The sequence below is a fragment of the Balearica regulorum genome, chromosome 4, assembly GCF_011004875.1.
Source record: "Balearica regulorum gibbericeps isolate bBalReg1 chromosome 4, bBalReg1.pri, whole genome shotgun sequence".
In the NCBI taxonomy this organism is placed as follows: Eukaryota; Metazoa; Chordata; class Aves; order Gruiformes; family Gruidae; genus Balearica; species Balearica regulorum.
Window position 1 is genome coordinate 75,972,803 of NC_046187.1, and position 17,396 is coordinate 75,990,198.

Genomic DNA, 17,396 nt, shown 5'->3' on the forward strand with positions numbered 1-17,396 from the left:
TTTATTAGTCACACAAGTTCTGTTATATTTTTATTGTCCTCACAGATAAATCAGACCAGCAAGACATCCGTAACCATACAGATAAAATATTTATCAAAACAATTAACATTACAAATATCCTTTTAAAATAATTTATTTCACTGATTTCTTTTTAAATGGTACTGTCTTACAACATACATTATTCAACAAAGATGTGCTGAACAGACTCTAAAATAAGAAACACTTAAATTAAGCAATTGTCTCCGATTAGAATTTCAATTTCACCCACATTCTAACTTGTAAATGTTTGCTGGAATACGCTTCTGTTGTAGGCTTGATTTTTGTGCTTACAAAAACAGCATCAAGTTTCCAGATGTTGAAAAGGAAAAGTTATTGTACGATAAGTATGCATTCAGTTCAACATACAAGGCAACCAAATGATTCTGTCGTTAACGTTAGCATCATGTATATTTTAGTTCACTGCACTAACATTTAAACTAAAACTTCAAACCACGTAATCTTTTAAGTGACTAACATTTAAAAGGCAAGCAGTAATATCCTGAAAGCTTACAAAGGACATCAGCACACAGCTAAGATGGGGTATCAGTCGACAAAGGCTGCGGATGCGTGTATGGCTGCTTTTTTTTGTACGAAGCCCACCTGCAGACGGGACAGCAGTGTCGCCCGCCGGCCAGCCACATCACGATGCAATTCTGGTGGAACACGTGGCCGCACGGCAAGCCCATGAGCAGACAACCATTTGAAAAATTTTCTAGACACACAACACATTCCGTACAGTGCAACATCTCGGAGGGCCAAGCTGACCAATCTGGTTCCATGTCGCCTGTGGTGCTGTATGAGCCGTAGGATCTCGCTTTCCGTTCATATGGCTCGTGATGACAATATTTGTTGGCACACGAACAGGTCTCGGTGCCGCACCGAGGCTCTCCTTCACTGCGCCTATGAAATGCGTTTAGCTCATCGTCCTCCGAGACTTCTTTTTCGCTACTGAAGACCTCTTTGTTCTCGCTGTCAGAGTCACTTTCGCTGTCTTGAAAGGTTTCCAGCATTTCCTCGTCAGAATGGATGCCAAGGCATTTAAACCTCCACATTGGTAAGTTTTTAATGTAATCAGTTGGTATCAGAGGGTGAAGCCAGAGATCGGGGAAGGCCAACCGCTCTAAGAACAAATCTGGGTCTTCATCCCAATCCGAGTCAAAAGGAAAGTGTTGAAAAGAAGCAATAGGATGAAACAAGTAGCTGGTATACCAGTCCCACAGGCTTGACAGCCACTCCAGATTATTAGCATTTACTTCATCAGTGTTGTTATTGCGTCTTCTTTTCTTCTCAAAGTAATCAATTAGTAAACCATGACCAAGGTATGTGCTGAGGAAGAGAGCTGGATGCGAGGAGTAGAACATCCAGTCGGCTCTTACCCAAGAAGCCAAAGTAGTTGTGTTAGAGTACCTGAAGAGTTTTAAACTGTACTCATAAAAGCTGTCTAAGTAGGGTAGTTGCAAAAAACCTAACACGGGTAGCCAGGAAATAATTAATAGTGAATTATACGTCCCTAAAGTGCTTATAAGAACCACAAAACGCTTTATAGTAGCGCCTTGTGTAATAAACAGGTCCATCCAAGCCATCAGATTAACCAAAACTAAGCTTAAAACAAATAAATCATTAACTTCTGGTTGCAATGAGCGCAAAAAGGAATCCATGGCACGTAGTGATATAAATTCACCAGTGTTATTTCCATACCTGTAAATCCCCTCAGGAGTCCTAAGTATGTACGATGGTGTCTTGTAGATACCAATTTCTGTCATGTAACTTTTATTGTCCCAGTTTTCCACGTTCACAAAAATAAACTCTACTCTTCCAGTAAACTTTACGCTTAGTGCGGAGAAGAATGCTGGAGGCTGGTCAAGGTTGGCAAACAGGTATATTTTCACACGGTACTGGTCACTTTTGTTCCATTCTTCTTTTAAGTGTTCGGAGTTGTAGATGGTTTTGATCCGAGAAGCAGCGTGGGCTGTGATCCATTTGAAAATGTGCTCCACTTCAATTTTGCGCCCGCTGTATTCCTTGAGCATTACTTTTCCCTTGGAGGTACTGGTTTGTGGAACTGACATAATGAGGGTGGATTTCAGCCAACCCCTCCTCCTGCAGTATCTACAAAGAAAATGACAAGTTAGATTACAGAGTTTCATACTCCTGGAGCTGCAGTCCTTAAATTTCTGTTATGAGCCCAAAAAAGAGACACGCTGAGCATCTGGGAATCTTTATATATAACAGTAGGAAATACGGGCACCCAGTATTCTCTCGCAAAGTGTGTTTATTCTTACAATACGTTTGTTATCTGTCTTACAGAAATGTGGCAGAGATACGTACTCATAAAACAGGAAGAGGAATAGTGTTAATTTTCATGGGTCTTTATAGTAAACAAGGCCATATAGTCATACATGCTTTGTCACTGGACTTGAAAAATACACAAGCTGACTTTTCACTATAAACCTTTAGTTTTAGAAGCTATTTTTCCTTGGCGTTCCAGCCAAGAAGCTGCTACAGTGGAACCTACATCCTCTCTGGTTTTGGTCTATCAACTTATATTTAGACAATTACAACTTCCCAACTCAGGAATCCGAATGTAACATTTTTAGAAGGAGCCGTGAGATACCACCCTACTAATAAAGGTATCCTGATTACTGAAGCATGCAGCGTTCTGCTGAATTTCAGCTGCAACCTGATGGAAATTATTCACGAGGGTTTACTCAACAAAACATTTCTTGTATTAGGAAAAAATGAATTAAAACATCGTATTTGATCATAACATTAAGACTAGTTAGGAGCTATGCAAAGAGAAACATTGCCAATTTTTTAAGATGTTCTCATACCAGTGTTTTGATTATACAAGACTATTTAGCATAAGCAGTGCAGTCTAAGAAGTTTCTCTTATGATTAACTTTGAGATTTCTGTAAACATTTAGGACTTAAGCTATGTAAGACATGTGCATACCCATACATACCACTGGAATTCTCGACAAAGTTTTCCCATCATGTGAAGCAAATCCTTCCAACAAGATGTTAAAAAAAAATTCTTTTTACAACAGCTTGGAATTATTAATAGCTTCTTTGGCTCTGCTTTTCTTCCTTGTTCAAAATCATATGCAAACAAGAGTGAATCTTGCATAGCACGCTGTATGTTGTCAAAGGGTGTGTACAAGTTTATATGTAAACATGCACACATTTCTCAGGGAACAGGATTTGTCAATAATTTGTCAGAAGCAGGCACTGTTTGCAAGGTTCATGCTAACCTGCATTTCTCCTTTCCAGATGGCAATGCAACAACTCTACAACTGATACAGTTCTCTTACATGGGCTATATATATTCAGCTTTGTCCTAACCAAGTGCAGTTCTTGTCCCCACATGCCTGGACTATAAGGCCAGATTCTGCTATTCATTCCCTTCCATTGCTGTATTACACTCCACAGAGTCTAATCAGGTATTTCCCACATGATGCTTTAGGAAGCTGCAGATCTGTGTTTATGATGCTGATAAGTAATATAATAGAGAATTCTGAACAGACTTTAGTAGAGATAAAAACATGAATAAAACCACCTTCTGTCACAGCTACTTTTACAACACAGCAAGCTCTGCTGCCGGAACGCAGCTGAGCCTTAAGATATTCTTGGGATTTAGATAATCCTTTAAGAATATACCTGGGGTCACTGGAACAGTTAAAAGTGCCAGTACGTATGCCAAACCTTGACACTTTCTTCACCATTTTCTCCCAGTGGACTTTACCCACCAGTGGGCTTCTGTCATTTGCTACGACCTATTGCCAAAAGGAAATAACAATTTAGTATCACAGTAAGTTCGCTTTCCAAAATAAAGAGCAAGTTTCATGAAAACAGAGATATAGTCACCCTCAATACTGTTTTCCCCTTCTCTTAGAAGATACAATAATTATATACAACTGGTAGTCACACTAAGTGTCTTTGGAGAGTGAAGGTCTAAGACAAATAGTTTCTGCAGAAAGACAAAAGTGCATCATCATTTTAAGTACCTGTTGAGATACTAAAATCAGTGGTAGTTAACAAAAACCTTGGGAAAATGACAAAATTATCATTAACCAGTTCATAGTGGGGGAGACAGGAAGAGCATGCAGCAAGTTCCTCTTCTTCACAGTAAAAAAGACCACTATTTTATTACAATTCTCCATGAAAAGCTAGAACATGCCAAAGAAATGTTGTCTCAGAGCAAGTAAAAGGAGTTGGAATGTATGTACCTGGTACCAGATTAGACTGCCAGCAACCATTTCTAAGCAGTGGAAACTAGTGATTAAACTCCCAGATAATGCTTAAAAATCTTGACTCCTTCCAGCTTTGCCAGTGACTCAGTCTGTAACTTGACGTGACTGTTCCACCAACTCCAATGTCCTATCTGCCATTTCAGGATGATAATTCACTGTGATATATCCCAAGGTCTAATTTGTTCTAACCTAGTATATTAAAGTAGTACTTCAGGTTACCTACATGTGAGCTTCTGCAGATGCAAATGACAAAAAATAAGCACTCATCCTCTGCCTTACAACTGTACAGGGAAGGGGGGGAAAAAAAAAAAGAACGAAAAAGAAAAACCTGCCTGCCTGCAGTTGACAGGTAATTTTGAATGACATGACTGATCATGCATTATTCCATGAGCCGTCGCAGTTTCTATTTTAGAAATGCCTCACATGCTTCTGCACGCTTGCTGGCAACCACTTAAAATATATTTTTTAAATCAAGTTTTGAAACTTCCATTTGTTAGGTATTTATTTATCCACCATTAAACTTCACCCAACCATTTTCTGACTTAATAACCTCAAATGTCAGCCTTCCTCTGGAAGTTCAGTTGTCACCGTGATGAACAGCACTCTATGTACAGGCTGAGATGCAGAGCTGGAAAACATGTCTAGCCTTTAAGACTCAAAAAAAAACCCCAACTCCTTTGTGGTAAGTAGTATCCTCTCAGAAACTTAAATAAGAGAATTCACTAAGCAGAACGTTCTACATAGGGAAACAAAGTTAAACTGAACTTACAGATTACACTCCTATTCCACTGTGCCCAAAACGTTTAAATAAAACCAGAGTGAACATCTAGGTAAGAATCCTTCAAATTATTCTCAAAACATACACATCACACAGAAAAGCCTTTTTGATTAGCTAAACGTAACCTCCAAGAACCGAGACAACCAGCTGGGGAAATCTGCCCTATTATTGAGGCTTCTTTACATCACCCAATGTAACTGAGGCAATTATTTTGGATATCAAGAACTGCTTCCTTTCATGTACTTCAACTGAAAAAGACCACATTCCTGAAGACACCTTAACACCAGTATATCCTCAGAGCTACTATGGCACAATTAATGCATCCAACATAGTAAGGAATCACTACGTTTTATTAGTAAGCATAAAAGGAAAAAACATTGGTAACTGGATTATTCTTTGGTACAACTGCTCAGAGATCGGTTGCTTCCAAAATTCTGTTCGCACATTCCGAAAAAGCCTAGCACAGATGTTGAGAATACACTAATGTTATGTGCAGGAGAATCGCGCTGCTCAGCTGTTTCTTCTGTCTGATATTGCAATATTCACTTTAACTGTCAAGAGAAGGAGATTTGTTGCAAATGTGGTCACTGGTATGTTTTACTGTCATCTGGCTGGTTTTATTGGTGGATTTTTTAATACCAGTTTAATTCCCTTCCTACGATAAAGTCTTTCCTCTTTGCGAAAGTTATTTATGCTGAAGGACAACGACAGAACTAGCAGTTTGTATTTTGTAACAAGGTAAGAGAAAACCCTGCTATGGTTTTGCACACTGAAGCTTTGTAAAATTTCTTGGGCTCATGCCTTTTTTTTAAATGTCATTTTGACCAAAAAAACCCAAATAATCATGTCCATTGCAGCTGCTCCTTGGCAGACAACACCCACTTACAGCATTGGGAGTTCACCACGCAGAGGCAAAGGTTTGTATTTTGGAAAGCAGTCATGATCTCTGTGGATGAGGGAGTCTGAGAAAATACTGCAGGTTAAGCAATCACAATGTAATTCAGTTTAAATTAAAGATAAATTCTGTTATAAGTGTTGCAAGTTATTTAAGAAGTGTGAACTTGGATAAACTAGGAAATTTAGCTGAAAAACCTGTGACTGAGGAGACCAGGAATTCCAATGTGGAAGGGGCCTGGAAATTCTTCAAGTGCAAGGTGTTAAAGCAATCAGGATTTTCTATTTCAAGGGGAGAAAAAATTGTCAAGTCCCACACTTTTTCCTAGCAAGCACTTCCAAAAAGATGTTAGAAATAGTTTGATAATCTACAAAGAATGAAAAAAGGTCAAGAGGAAGAGCTAGTAAAGAAAGATGTAAGAGAAATCAAAAAATGTAAGGAAAACCCAGCAATTTGAGTTAGACCATACAAAGAATATTGTAAGCTACACCAAAAGATTTTTCAATCATATGAATAAGAATAGAACAGGGGGGAAAGCAGCAGGATCACCATACAATAAGATAGAAATGTAAGATAATTTTCTTTTAAAAATGAAATTAATGCTCTGACTCAGCTTTGAATGAAGAGGAGCTGGCTGCCCATGGACAGATTAGCCAGTTTATGGGAAGAGACTGTATCACCTGAAGACAGAAACAAAACTCAAATAACTTAATGCGCTTAAATCAGAGCAAGCAGGTAATCTCCATCCCAGAACAAGCATACAAAATTACACATGAACCTGTGAAGATTTCTTATAAAACCCCTGTCAGAGTAATTGACATTTTGACAGGAGAATAACAAGTTAGCAACTATATTTAAGAGCGAATGAAAAAAAAAAAAATTATCCCACCAGTTTGATCTCAACAGTATGCAAAACTGTTGAACAAATTTTAAACGTGCAGAGACAGTTGAATTTTCCACCCCTTTCCAGCATGGAATTACTAAAGATGTTTCATTCCTGATTAAGTTGAGAGTTAAAAATCCATCTTTTCCTGGACAAAAAGATCTGAGTTTCACGAGAAAAGGAATGGAGTACTCTGTCTGTACTTCGGTAGGGTATCTTGTACTGTGCCACATGGAAAATTTTCAGGAGAACTGGAGAGAAGTTTTTATAGTGAGTTTAAAAAAAAAAAAGTTTTAAAGTGATCAAAATGCCAGAAAAGTGCTATCAGACTTCTTACTAGATTTACCTTAGAGCTCAGTTCAGCACATATTCCTATTAATGCTCTTCCTGCAGAAATCTGGGAGTCTCCCAAAGCCATCTGTAGATGACACAAAACTGGGAAGCACGTCTACGCACAAAAGAGGATTATAACGCCATACAGGAAGAGCTGCACAAATCTTGTCGTGCAGAGTGTCAGAAAAAATTGAAACCAGTAATGAACAGGACACTTGGGGAGTTCATCAGTTCGAAACAGCGATGGGAGGAAAAGCTTGGGTCTGGTAGTTGATCCAAAAAGAACTCTAAGTCATCAATATTAACTGGCTGTGAAATAAGCAGAGCCCAGGATATTTCACGCCCAACAAACTGGTTGATTGGTCTCATGTACTGGGAGTAATGGGGTAGACATCAGGAGTCAGTAAAACTAAAAGGCAATGTCAATTTAAGCGCGATAGGAACAAATAAGCCACGAATACGCTTTCGGCAGAAGTCAGATACATGTTTCTGAGAACAGTCAATAGGAATATTACACTCAGACAACTTACGATTTAAGAGTGACAGCAAGGTATTTTCTAAATGCATATTCTACAGTTCAGCAGAGAGCTGAACTCACTCATCAAGGTCCCTTTCGGTCATATGCTCTATTGCATTTTAAAGAAATAAAGACAAAGCTCGTAGAAGAAGGTATCTGTTATGAGATTAGCTAGCACAGCTGGGAAACAAACACCACATTTAGAGAAACACAAACCTTCAAGCTTTTCTGATTATTAGCTGTGTTCACAATCTGCAACGTATCGTATGTCAGAGTGACAAAGATGACAATCAAGGTAACCTAATTAATCCATTAATCATCTTAATGAGCTAAGAGAATCCAATAGGATCAAAGCAACCCTGACATTTAACAATCCCACATCACGGGATAGATCTGCTCTCTGATCTACACCTAACCCAGGCCAGAGGACTGGCTCTGCTGCAGGGTCTGAATTACCATCTCTATATATGAATTACTAGCTTCTTCAGTGGAAGAAGATAGCGGAGAGAAGGCCAGGCCCTCACTTCCACAAACTTCCATCCATCCACAAACTTTCTGAAGTCTTAGGCATAAGTTTCTTTGTATTCCATCTGTGAATTTGGGAGGACCACACCATACCCCCAAAGGTCAGGAGATTCTCAGCCGACAACTGTGAAATACTGCAGGTAAGTCATGCCACCAAGATGTGCAAAGTAAAAATGGAAAGACGGGGATTCGGAAATCTCCTTTATTTCTACATGGTCTGACCTGAGTTTTCTTGTTTACTTTCCATAGGTACTAGAAGGTGGCTTCCAGATACCACAGAAAACAAAATGAGAACAGAATTCATCTAGGGACATATAATACTGAATCCTGATGATTTCAACAGGCATGTGAATAGGTAGCTTTTGCATTGGAAGAGCTCTCCTGACTTTAAATTAACCAGAACTGTCCCAAAAGACGCCAATCAAGAACGTAATTAATAGAATCATTTTGATATCCAAATTAAAATAGTTATAGTTATGACATTAAAGAAGCAAACAGACTTTAAGAACAAATACCCCAGAGACATGAAGATACAAACACTTGGAAAAATAGGACAATGTCGGCAAGACACTTTGCCTCTCTTGCTTAATCCAAAAGTGTCTCAGGTAGATGCCTAGATATCGCAGTATCTACTTCATAACTGTCATCGATGCAGATGCTACTTAATTTCCCAGTTATCATTAAGGATTTTTTTAATTATTATTTTATGATACATACATTCTTAAAATACTAGTAAAAGATGGGACAGAAATTGAAGTGGCTCAAGGAAACATTGGTGCTATTAAAAACTTTGCTGTAGCAATGTGATATTCCAAGACAGGTTCCTACTCTGGTACCCCAGTAGTTCTTGAGCACAACATGATAGTAGCCTTATTTCAGCATTCTCCTATTTTTTGTGTATTTAAACCAGATATCGTTCAATCTTTTTTAGACAGGTATGTAGAGACTTTGAAACAGGTCACTGTAACAAGATTTGGTCTCAGTAAGTTTTGAAGCTCACTCACAACTAAAAATGTTCAAATATCACACAGCATGAGAATGAAAGTCAGAGATGGACAAATGTGGAACTAACAATACTTCATGGTATTTCAACTCTCATTAATTTAACCAATTCTAGCTCCTTCAGTCACTTTCTCTACTTCTCCTACGGGTAAGATCTACAGAGGAAAGAAATGTACTAACCACTTGATGCATAAGAAGAATTACAGCGTAATGGGGGAAAGAGCTTACACATATCCTCATAGCAAAGACACTAAAATAGGATAAACTGGTATTTTTTTTAATGGGGAATAATCCCTACAATGTACCATGCACAAGACCAGGTATACTGTCTGGAACAAAACCAACGCTCTTAAGTTGCCTCCACTCCAACAACTTGCAGCAACCCGAGTACTTTGCAGACCACAGTATATGCAAGGATAACTTCCCACAGAACGTGAACACCCTTGACAGAGAGCTTTTTTAAAAAGGACATTTTAAAAATCAGCTCTTAAAACTAGTTATTACTGCTTCTAATGGGCTCAAGAACCTAAAGTAACCTCAGTAACACTAAAGGGAAAAACATCCTGATGAATTGTCTATTTTATACATTTGACAGCCTCGTGCCGTGCTAGTTTGATTAAGAGTCATTCCATTTGTGTTTGTTACGTTGCGCCAGAGATGGGAACAACACTAAAAAAAGAATTCAAAGCAGAAAGCAAGAATTGTGAGATCATCACAACACAGCAGAAGCTCCGAGCTAAGCGATACACGTGTTTTTTATATATATTTTTTGTGATGGAAAAATATTCACATTGGCGGTATCTCTCAGGCTTTATCAGATAGAAGCATGTGCCATGAAAGGAAAACTGTATCCAAATGAAAGCGCCAAGGGAAGCTCAGGCATTATCTACGCTGGAATTTAGCCAGGATACCAGGTGTCGGGCACACCTGCTCATACCAAGAGCACACAATTTTGAATACGCACAAATAGTCAAAACTAGGTTTTACAGCTTAGCCACAAAGACAAGAACCCCAAGTGCTCATCAACTCCAGGCACTAGGGCACTGTGACAGGCTTTAAACCATCGGGAACAACAAAACCTATTAAAAAAGAGACACCATTTCCTGCTGTGCATGCACACGTACAAGTCGTTCTCTGGGGAGCGGTCAATCCTCGCCCAGCCTCAGCAAGTCAGTCTCCTCTGAAGGATTACTGACATTTGAATCGGAAAAAACTGCGCGATTTTGCCAAAGGCAAAACTGATTTCTAACTTATTTCATGAACTGGTAAGGTTGTATGTACGCGAGAACTGTCGGTCTGGTTCGGCAGTTTCCAGCTGGAAATATCCAGACCCCCAGGAACTCCTCCACTGTGCCTGCAGAGGGTAAATGAGCAAGGAAAGCCTGGTATTACTGTAGAGGGTCCGTGCCACTCGCTAGAATATTTTTAGGAATCCACAAAGATACAAAGGTTCAAAAACCCCGGTCTAGTAATTAAGCTTCTTATGTGCTTTTCATAGAACCCTTTATAATCAACAGCTATGTTCCAAACTATCCTGCCATAGATAAAACAGATGTAAAAATATTTGGACAATTCTCATTTAGAAATACAGTTAATTATAAATGGACTGGTGAGTTATTTATTAGAAGCATGGGAAAAAGCCCACTTATTCCTGATAACATCAGCAAGTTTCTACATGACTGCCTGGACTTTTATTAATTCTGAGACATCTCACTTTCTGTTTATTATTCAGCATTGTGCTGATGAAACTGAATTTCCGCATAGTCGCTCTTTCCTAAGAATTCACAAGTGGTTCAGAATCCATCCATATGGTTTAAAGATGTCTGGAGATTTTTTTGCTTTTCTTTTCTGAGAAAGAGACCATGAGAAATTAGATCAAAACAGGCAAAGACAGAAGACTACATCCATCATGGCATGCAAAAATTAACCACCTCAAAATTACATGTAGTTTCTCCATGAGAAATTAGATCAAAACAGGCAAAGACAGAAGACTACATCCATCATGGCATGCAAAAATTAACCACCTCAAAATTACATGTAGTTTCTCAAGGGAGGTGGGGTGATCTATGCACCAATAGGAACAGCTCAGTTAAGCTGTCAGTTAAGTCAGAGGTTGAGAATAAATGAGCTTCTGTAATGAATTAACACAGATATGCAAGCAATATGAGAACTATTACATTCCAGCTGATGGTATTCTGCACCCTTGACTGGATATGAAGACTCTCAAGAAGGATACTGAAAGTTAAAATCGGGTATCCTATGGTAAACGATCCTGAAGGGCTACTGGAAACTAAATGATGTATTTGAAAAGAATTGAGTGTTTTTACTTAATTTCCTTGTAGCGAGAACGACTGATCACCTGGCAAAATTAAAAAGGCAAATATGAAAATTACTCATCCTGCATGCAAGCAAAAGAACAAATGAACGACCACCAAAACCTAGCTCTGTGACTACACCACTTGAATAAGATGAGATGCAGAAGAGACTGCAACCTTTTATATCCGCAATAATGTCCTCTGCACCTCTACCAGACATGATCAAAATGTCTGTCCTCCTGCTTCAATGCCGGGAAGAAAGTTCCCTTTACTTCTCTCTACCACTATGTTACAATAGAGACTTTAAAAATAAAAATATACATTACTTGAAATTTTAACTTCATTCAAAGAGGATTTTTATTTGTAGATCATTTACTGTACATTTTTAAAAAGTCATAGTGACTATGATATTGTTGGATCTGACAAGCTTCTAGAGACTAGGCAGAGAGCATGAGCCACAGCAGAGTCAGGAAAAGCCAGAACGTTATGCGTTACTCCTCCACCAACAAGAGAAGCAGCTCTAGAAACTACCACTTGTCCTCCTTGCCAGCCAAAGAAGTGCACGACAGCAGCTGGCAAGCAAGAAGGGCGTAAAAGGAAAGGTGATGAGATCATGAGCTAATAGGAGAGAGAGCGTGCTGCTGTCTGTGGCTCTACAGAAGCTCCATGTAGGAGCAGAGGGCACCTGTGAATGGCTACACTGGTAAACAAATTATCGCTGAACTTGGATGCTTTGTGTGTGGATTGCCAGAAAATAAACAAAGCCACAAAACACCGTTTCCTTGTGCAGGGACTTTGACTTTCTTCAAGGAATTCATCTTGCTGGCTCTAAATGATAAACTCACATCTGAATTTGTGTCAAACATATCAAGAAATAATAATTGTTTCCTCTTTTTCCTTTGATTCTCTGCAGACAGTGATGGCTATCGCATTACCAGCCGGTGCCGCCCCAGAAATTTAATTTACATGCATTGAAAAATACAAATAATCTTCAGAGTTCCCATCCTCCCAGACATCATCATGAAGTCTTCAACACCAACTCAACCCACAGCCACTGTGCTAGCTGAGCCAGAACTGTTCTTTTCCCTCTACTGCTTTCCAGCAGCCCCCGTGGAACAGAGATTCAGGGTCAGGACCCTGAAAAGGATCTGGAGATCCTCTCTGCTTCCCAGCTAGTAGCAGCAACAGAGCAGGGGAATGCTCCAACCTTCTCCACGGTCACCAAACCCATCTATGAGGCATCCTCACTCTGTACTGTCCCCCACCTAAGCTTTGAGCTGATTAATTAGCTGTAAAGTTTCCACAGGATGCCTAACAGTAAAGGAGAATGTGCAAGGGAGGGTAATCAAGAATTAGAACATGAAAGTGATGATAAAAAAACAGCTCTGCAGGGATGAGGTCTAAGAAAAGAGCATGGGAAAAACCTGTGAAAGGACACGAAGAATCCAGCACAGGAGTTATCCAGACAGGAGTTATGGTGGGGAAGGGAACAAACGAAAACTCAGAAGTGATGAAAACTCTAAAGGCAAGAATGAAAAAAGAAATGTGACATGTCTAGTGGTTTTTATTGTGGAGAAACAGACAAATAGCATTCAGCAAGTAAATTATTCAGTAAATTCCACTATTTTTTTTTCCACAGCTATTGTGACCAACTGAATAGCTGTGCAAATATTCCCAGAATGATGACAACATTCATCACACTAGAGATATCAAAACGCAGCCTATCTGATCTGCTATTATGAAGCTAGCTGAAAATATATTACGATTAAAATTCTGCAAGCAACAGACAACAGAGAACTACTATATTTTACTCTTTTGAGCTGCATGGGGAGGAGGGAAGGTTTTTCATAGCATATTCATGCTCGTATTTGTCAACTAGCTTGGAGATGTGTAAACTTCCTTTCAACACTCACTCTCTGGTTGAAGAATGCCCTTCTGTATGATTTAAACCTGAAACTTAGATTCAATAAACTCCAAAAAACATCATTCCCAAAACACAAATGCCATTTTGGCTGTGAAGGTAATCTGTCCTCTCATTGTCTATTTTAGGCTGAGATCTGATGTGGTGACAGTGCAGGTCTAATAGCAGGAAGTCATTAAATCTTGACAATCTATTTAAACAGAAAACATGAAGTGAGGAGACCAGAAAAACCAGGCAGGAGAGCTGTCAACTGAACAATTAATTTTGTGGTGGAGAATTTTGATTGCCTGATGTGGCTGTTAGCAGGAAACTTATGCCTTAAAAACAAACAAACAAAAAAATCTCTAATCAATAGAGAAGTTGATGCAGAAAAGCATTTTTACATTTTGGTCTAATTACTTATGTTCTCAAGAGCGTTGATAAATTGTTTCAGAATCCTCTTTGCAAAAATCTGTCTTTCTTTTCCTAAATGTTCTCTTATTCTCATACAGTCCTGGGGAAGCACGCTCTAAAATCGGTGGGCGCACAAGGTTTGGGGGAAGGTTAACTTTAAGCTACTGGAATATGCTGTAGAAGCAGCCTGCTAGCCTAGGAAATAGCACACTGAGATCTTGCCTTTGTGAAGAGGCAACAGAGGTTTTAAAAGTGCTCTAAGCCCCTTAGGTAAACAGAAACTTAAACTGGTTGGGTCTGAGCATGTAGTACAACCAAAAGGAAGCACAATACCAGAGGCGCCTCTCCTGTGCCAGCTGGGAGCATCTATACTTAATGCACCTACTTCACGCGTTACACAAGCCCTCGCAGTACCAGGGCCAAGTACTTGCATAGTCCATGTACTTCAGTGTGTGGCGCTTTGCTTGTTTCCTGGTTCTGAAGTACCTGGTTTTCAAAAAGCAATCCACAGACTAATAGGGTTTTTTTCTTCCTGTCTGTATAGGAACTCTTGTCACTTCTAGCCTTTCTTGTTTTTTTTTGAACAGATGTATTCCTTATGATCTCCCTGATGTAGTTTAGTCACCATCTCTCTGTTATATACTTTTATGACTAGTTAACTACCCTCATAAACTCCTCCTTTGAAACACATTTTGGATGTGATAAATATATAAAAATAAATGATGAACTATTTTTACCTGTACTAGCCAAATCCCATCTTTTGTGTCTTCTACAAGTTCATAGAAGTGCATTTCACCACTAAAGTTTGTACTGGAAACCGATTCAGAGGCCTCTTCCTCCTTGAGAGCAGAATAAAGCTCTCCTTCCATAAGGTCTCCTGAAAAAGAGACAAATGGAGAAATTCAATTAAAATAACACTTGAGAAAGATCACGTCATAAATTCTAGTAACAGTTTCACTAACTGTATTTTACAAGGTTGCTCAAAGAATCTTTTCAGGACAAAGGTAGCTAAGCTAAGAAGTTATTATAATTCTATCTATAGTGACGTGACTACGAACACTTTGATTTCAGCTGTCAGACCACAGAAGACAAGAACGCTATGCTTCTGAGTACACAGATGCATGCAGATTATATGCATGCAACCGAGCACACAAAAGAATGAACGAACATCTTCTAAGCCTCACTCTCTGAAAATAACAATATTCAGTGGCCAAGAGCAATTTTAATTCATGTACCTTTACTTTCATTACACAGGATAGTAATTTTGCATCAACTAACTTCTTAACACTGATAATTCAAACAGATTTCCAGAATTTCAATCAATAATTTTGTACCAAAAAACCATGTTGACTGTCCCACTGCAAGTAAAAATCGCAGGTAGAATAACGTAGCTGTTGGCTACTGTTTGCAAAGTTGGAAAAAGTTCCCATGAACTTCAATCCTACTGATGCAAAGAGCTCACAGTAAAATCAGATGATAATGTTTCCTTTGTAATCTAATTTCCTTCTCATGTTTTGTTTCACAATCATTACAAATGCTGTTCACGACAACTAGCATTCTAGTAACTAATCTATTAAGCTTGAAGAAATTAAGCCTTGTCCAAAAAGGCTGTTTCTTTCAAAATATAAAATAAAAAAGTGTTACAGCTGAAACCCTTTCCAAAAGTATTCACAGAATTTAGAGGAGGAAAAAAAAAACCCTACAGAAAAATGCTGCAAAGCCTGTTGGTATCAGAAGTGTTTCCATGGCAGTTGAAGAAGTCGGTTAATACAGTTTGTTTGGAGTTAAACATTTCCCTGCAGCATTTGCAACCCAAACATCATGACATCATGAAAGTACCTGACAGCCAAGGAGTGAAAGTGATTGGAAACAAAAGTGAAATCGCCTAATGCTTTTTACTGTTGGAGCAGCAAAGCTAATAAACAACATAAATAAACAATGAACAACAAAAGCAAATTAGATTTAAATGCCCAGCATTAATATCAATTATTTAAAAGGAGTTAGCATTTTTAAGGTTATGGCACTCGGTATATTCATCCAAATCCTTCTCTTTTTCTGTCTGGACATTTAAACCCCTCACTGTGTATCCCGATCACCGGGATTTCTCTCTCACCTGGATCAGCTGCCTTTTGATCATCTATTTAAGAACAACTACTCACATTTTCCTGCTTGGCTGGCACCACAGCTATTACATCAGCCCCATCTCCCAGTCCTTGGGGCCAGCTCCCTCCGACTACTCCAGGCCAGCATCCGTACTTTCAAGACACCTCTTCCATTCCTTACATCTCTATTGCTCTTCATCCTTCGCTATTCATCACCCCTCAAAAGTCCACCTCTTTCACCTGGTTTTCCCTACTTCCAAAACACCTCCCTGCCTGTTTCCAAGCCATTTATTGTACGTAGGATCTACTTCTGCTCCTCTTGTATAAAACCGCTGCATCCCTCAGTACCCATCCCTTCTGCCCCTCAGCTGTAAAATCGCTGCTTTCCTCAGTGCCCATCTTGATAGCAATACCTGTAATAAATAAAATCAGCAAATGGGTAGGGAGAGGAATAGATGGGGGAAAAAAAAAGCTGTCTTGAGCTGTAAATAGTAACCCGCTGCATATATCTGGATTCTTTCCTCCTCATTTTTCACAGCAGACGACATTTGGTCTCATCTGTGCAACCGCCACCTCGCCATCCTGACCCCAACCGCCCACAGCAACCCGGCGTAACCCATCGGGAAGAACCATTTCTCGGTGACCCGTCTAACCAAGGCCTTCCCTCCACACAGCCTATTCCGGATTAAAACGCCACGGAGGTTTTTAACGTCACCATCCCTCAGCTTCCCCCTGCCCTTCTCCATTTAACCACTCCGGCGTCTCGGTCCTGGGTGGGGGAAACCAGCTCGCTCCCCAAATTCACCCTGCGAACGCGCTGGCCCGCAGGCGTGGGAAGCGGTGCCCGAGTCTCCATCCCAAGGGCGGCCGGAGCCCGTGCGGGGGTCGCCCGGGGATCGTCTTCCCCACGCTGGGGGGTGGCAGGGGACCGACCTCCTTCCCCACGCGTGGGCCGCTGGGGGAGCTCCCCGTACCTGACTTCTCCACCAGCTCCCGCACATCCTTTTTCTCGGGCAGCCCCGAATGTCCCAGCCCCCGGCACTCCAGGATGGTCCGCAGCTTCCTGAAGCTCAGCGCCACCGGGTCCACCAGCTGCGTGGCGAGGAAACCGCTCTCGTACCACGCCACGGCCTCGAACACCCTGGCCAGGACGAAGAGCGCCAGGAAGTAGAGCAGCAAACAGCACAGCTTCACCCACATCTTCCCGCCGGGGGCTGCCCGCCGAGGGGCCGGGGAGAGCCGAGCCGGAGGCCGGGCTGCCGCGGGGCGGGGAGGGGAGAGGAGAGCGGGGGGGGGGGGGGGGGGGGGGCTGTCAGCGCCGCGGGGCCGCGGCCCCCCCGCCTCCCTCCCGCCGCTGTCCCCGCCCCGGCGGAGCCTCGGCCGCCGGTGGAGACATAACAAGTGACGTGTACAGCAGGGGGCGGGGCGGAGCGAGGGGGCGCC

The 17,396-nt window shown here is 40.6% G+C and overlaps 1 protein-coding gene across 4 annotated transcripts; it reads right to left on the reverse strand.

The window, feature by feature from the left end:
• On the reverse strand, nucleotides 1-17,309 carry RNF103 (ring finger protein 103). Of its 4 annotated transcripts, XM_075752773.1 has the most exons (4): nucleotides 16,928-17,309; nucleotides 14,589-14,728; nucleotides 3,697-3,812; nucleotides 1-2,148 (listed from the first exon to the last, which is right to left on the reverse strand). In XM_075752773.1, the coding sequence occupies exons 1-4, from the start codon at nucleotides 17,151-17,153 to the stop codon at nucleotides 570-572; spliced, it is 2,061 nt and encodes a 686-aa protein (XP_075608888.1). In that variant the 5' UTR covers nucleotides 17,154-17,309; the 3' UTR covers nucleotides 1-569. The 4 variants fall into 4 exon arrangements, with proteins under 4 accessions (XP_075608888.1, XP_075608889.1, XP_075608890.1 ...); XM_075752774.1 differs by lacking the exon at nucleotides 3,697-3,812; XM_075752775.1 differs by lacking the exons at nucleotides 1-2,148; nucleotides 3,697-3,812 and adding an exon at nucleotides 6,319-11,070.
• Between the last annotated feature and the right edge of the window lie 87 nt (nucleotides 17,310-17,396).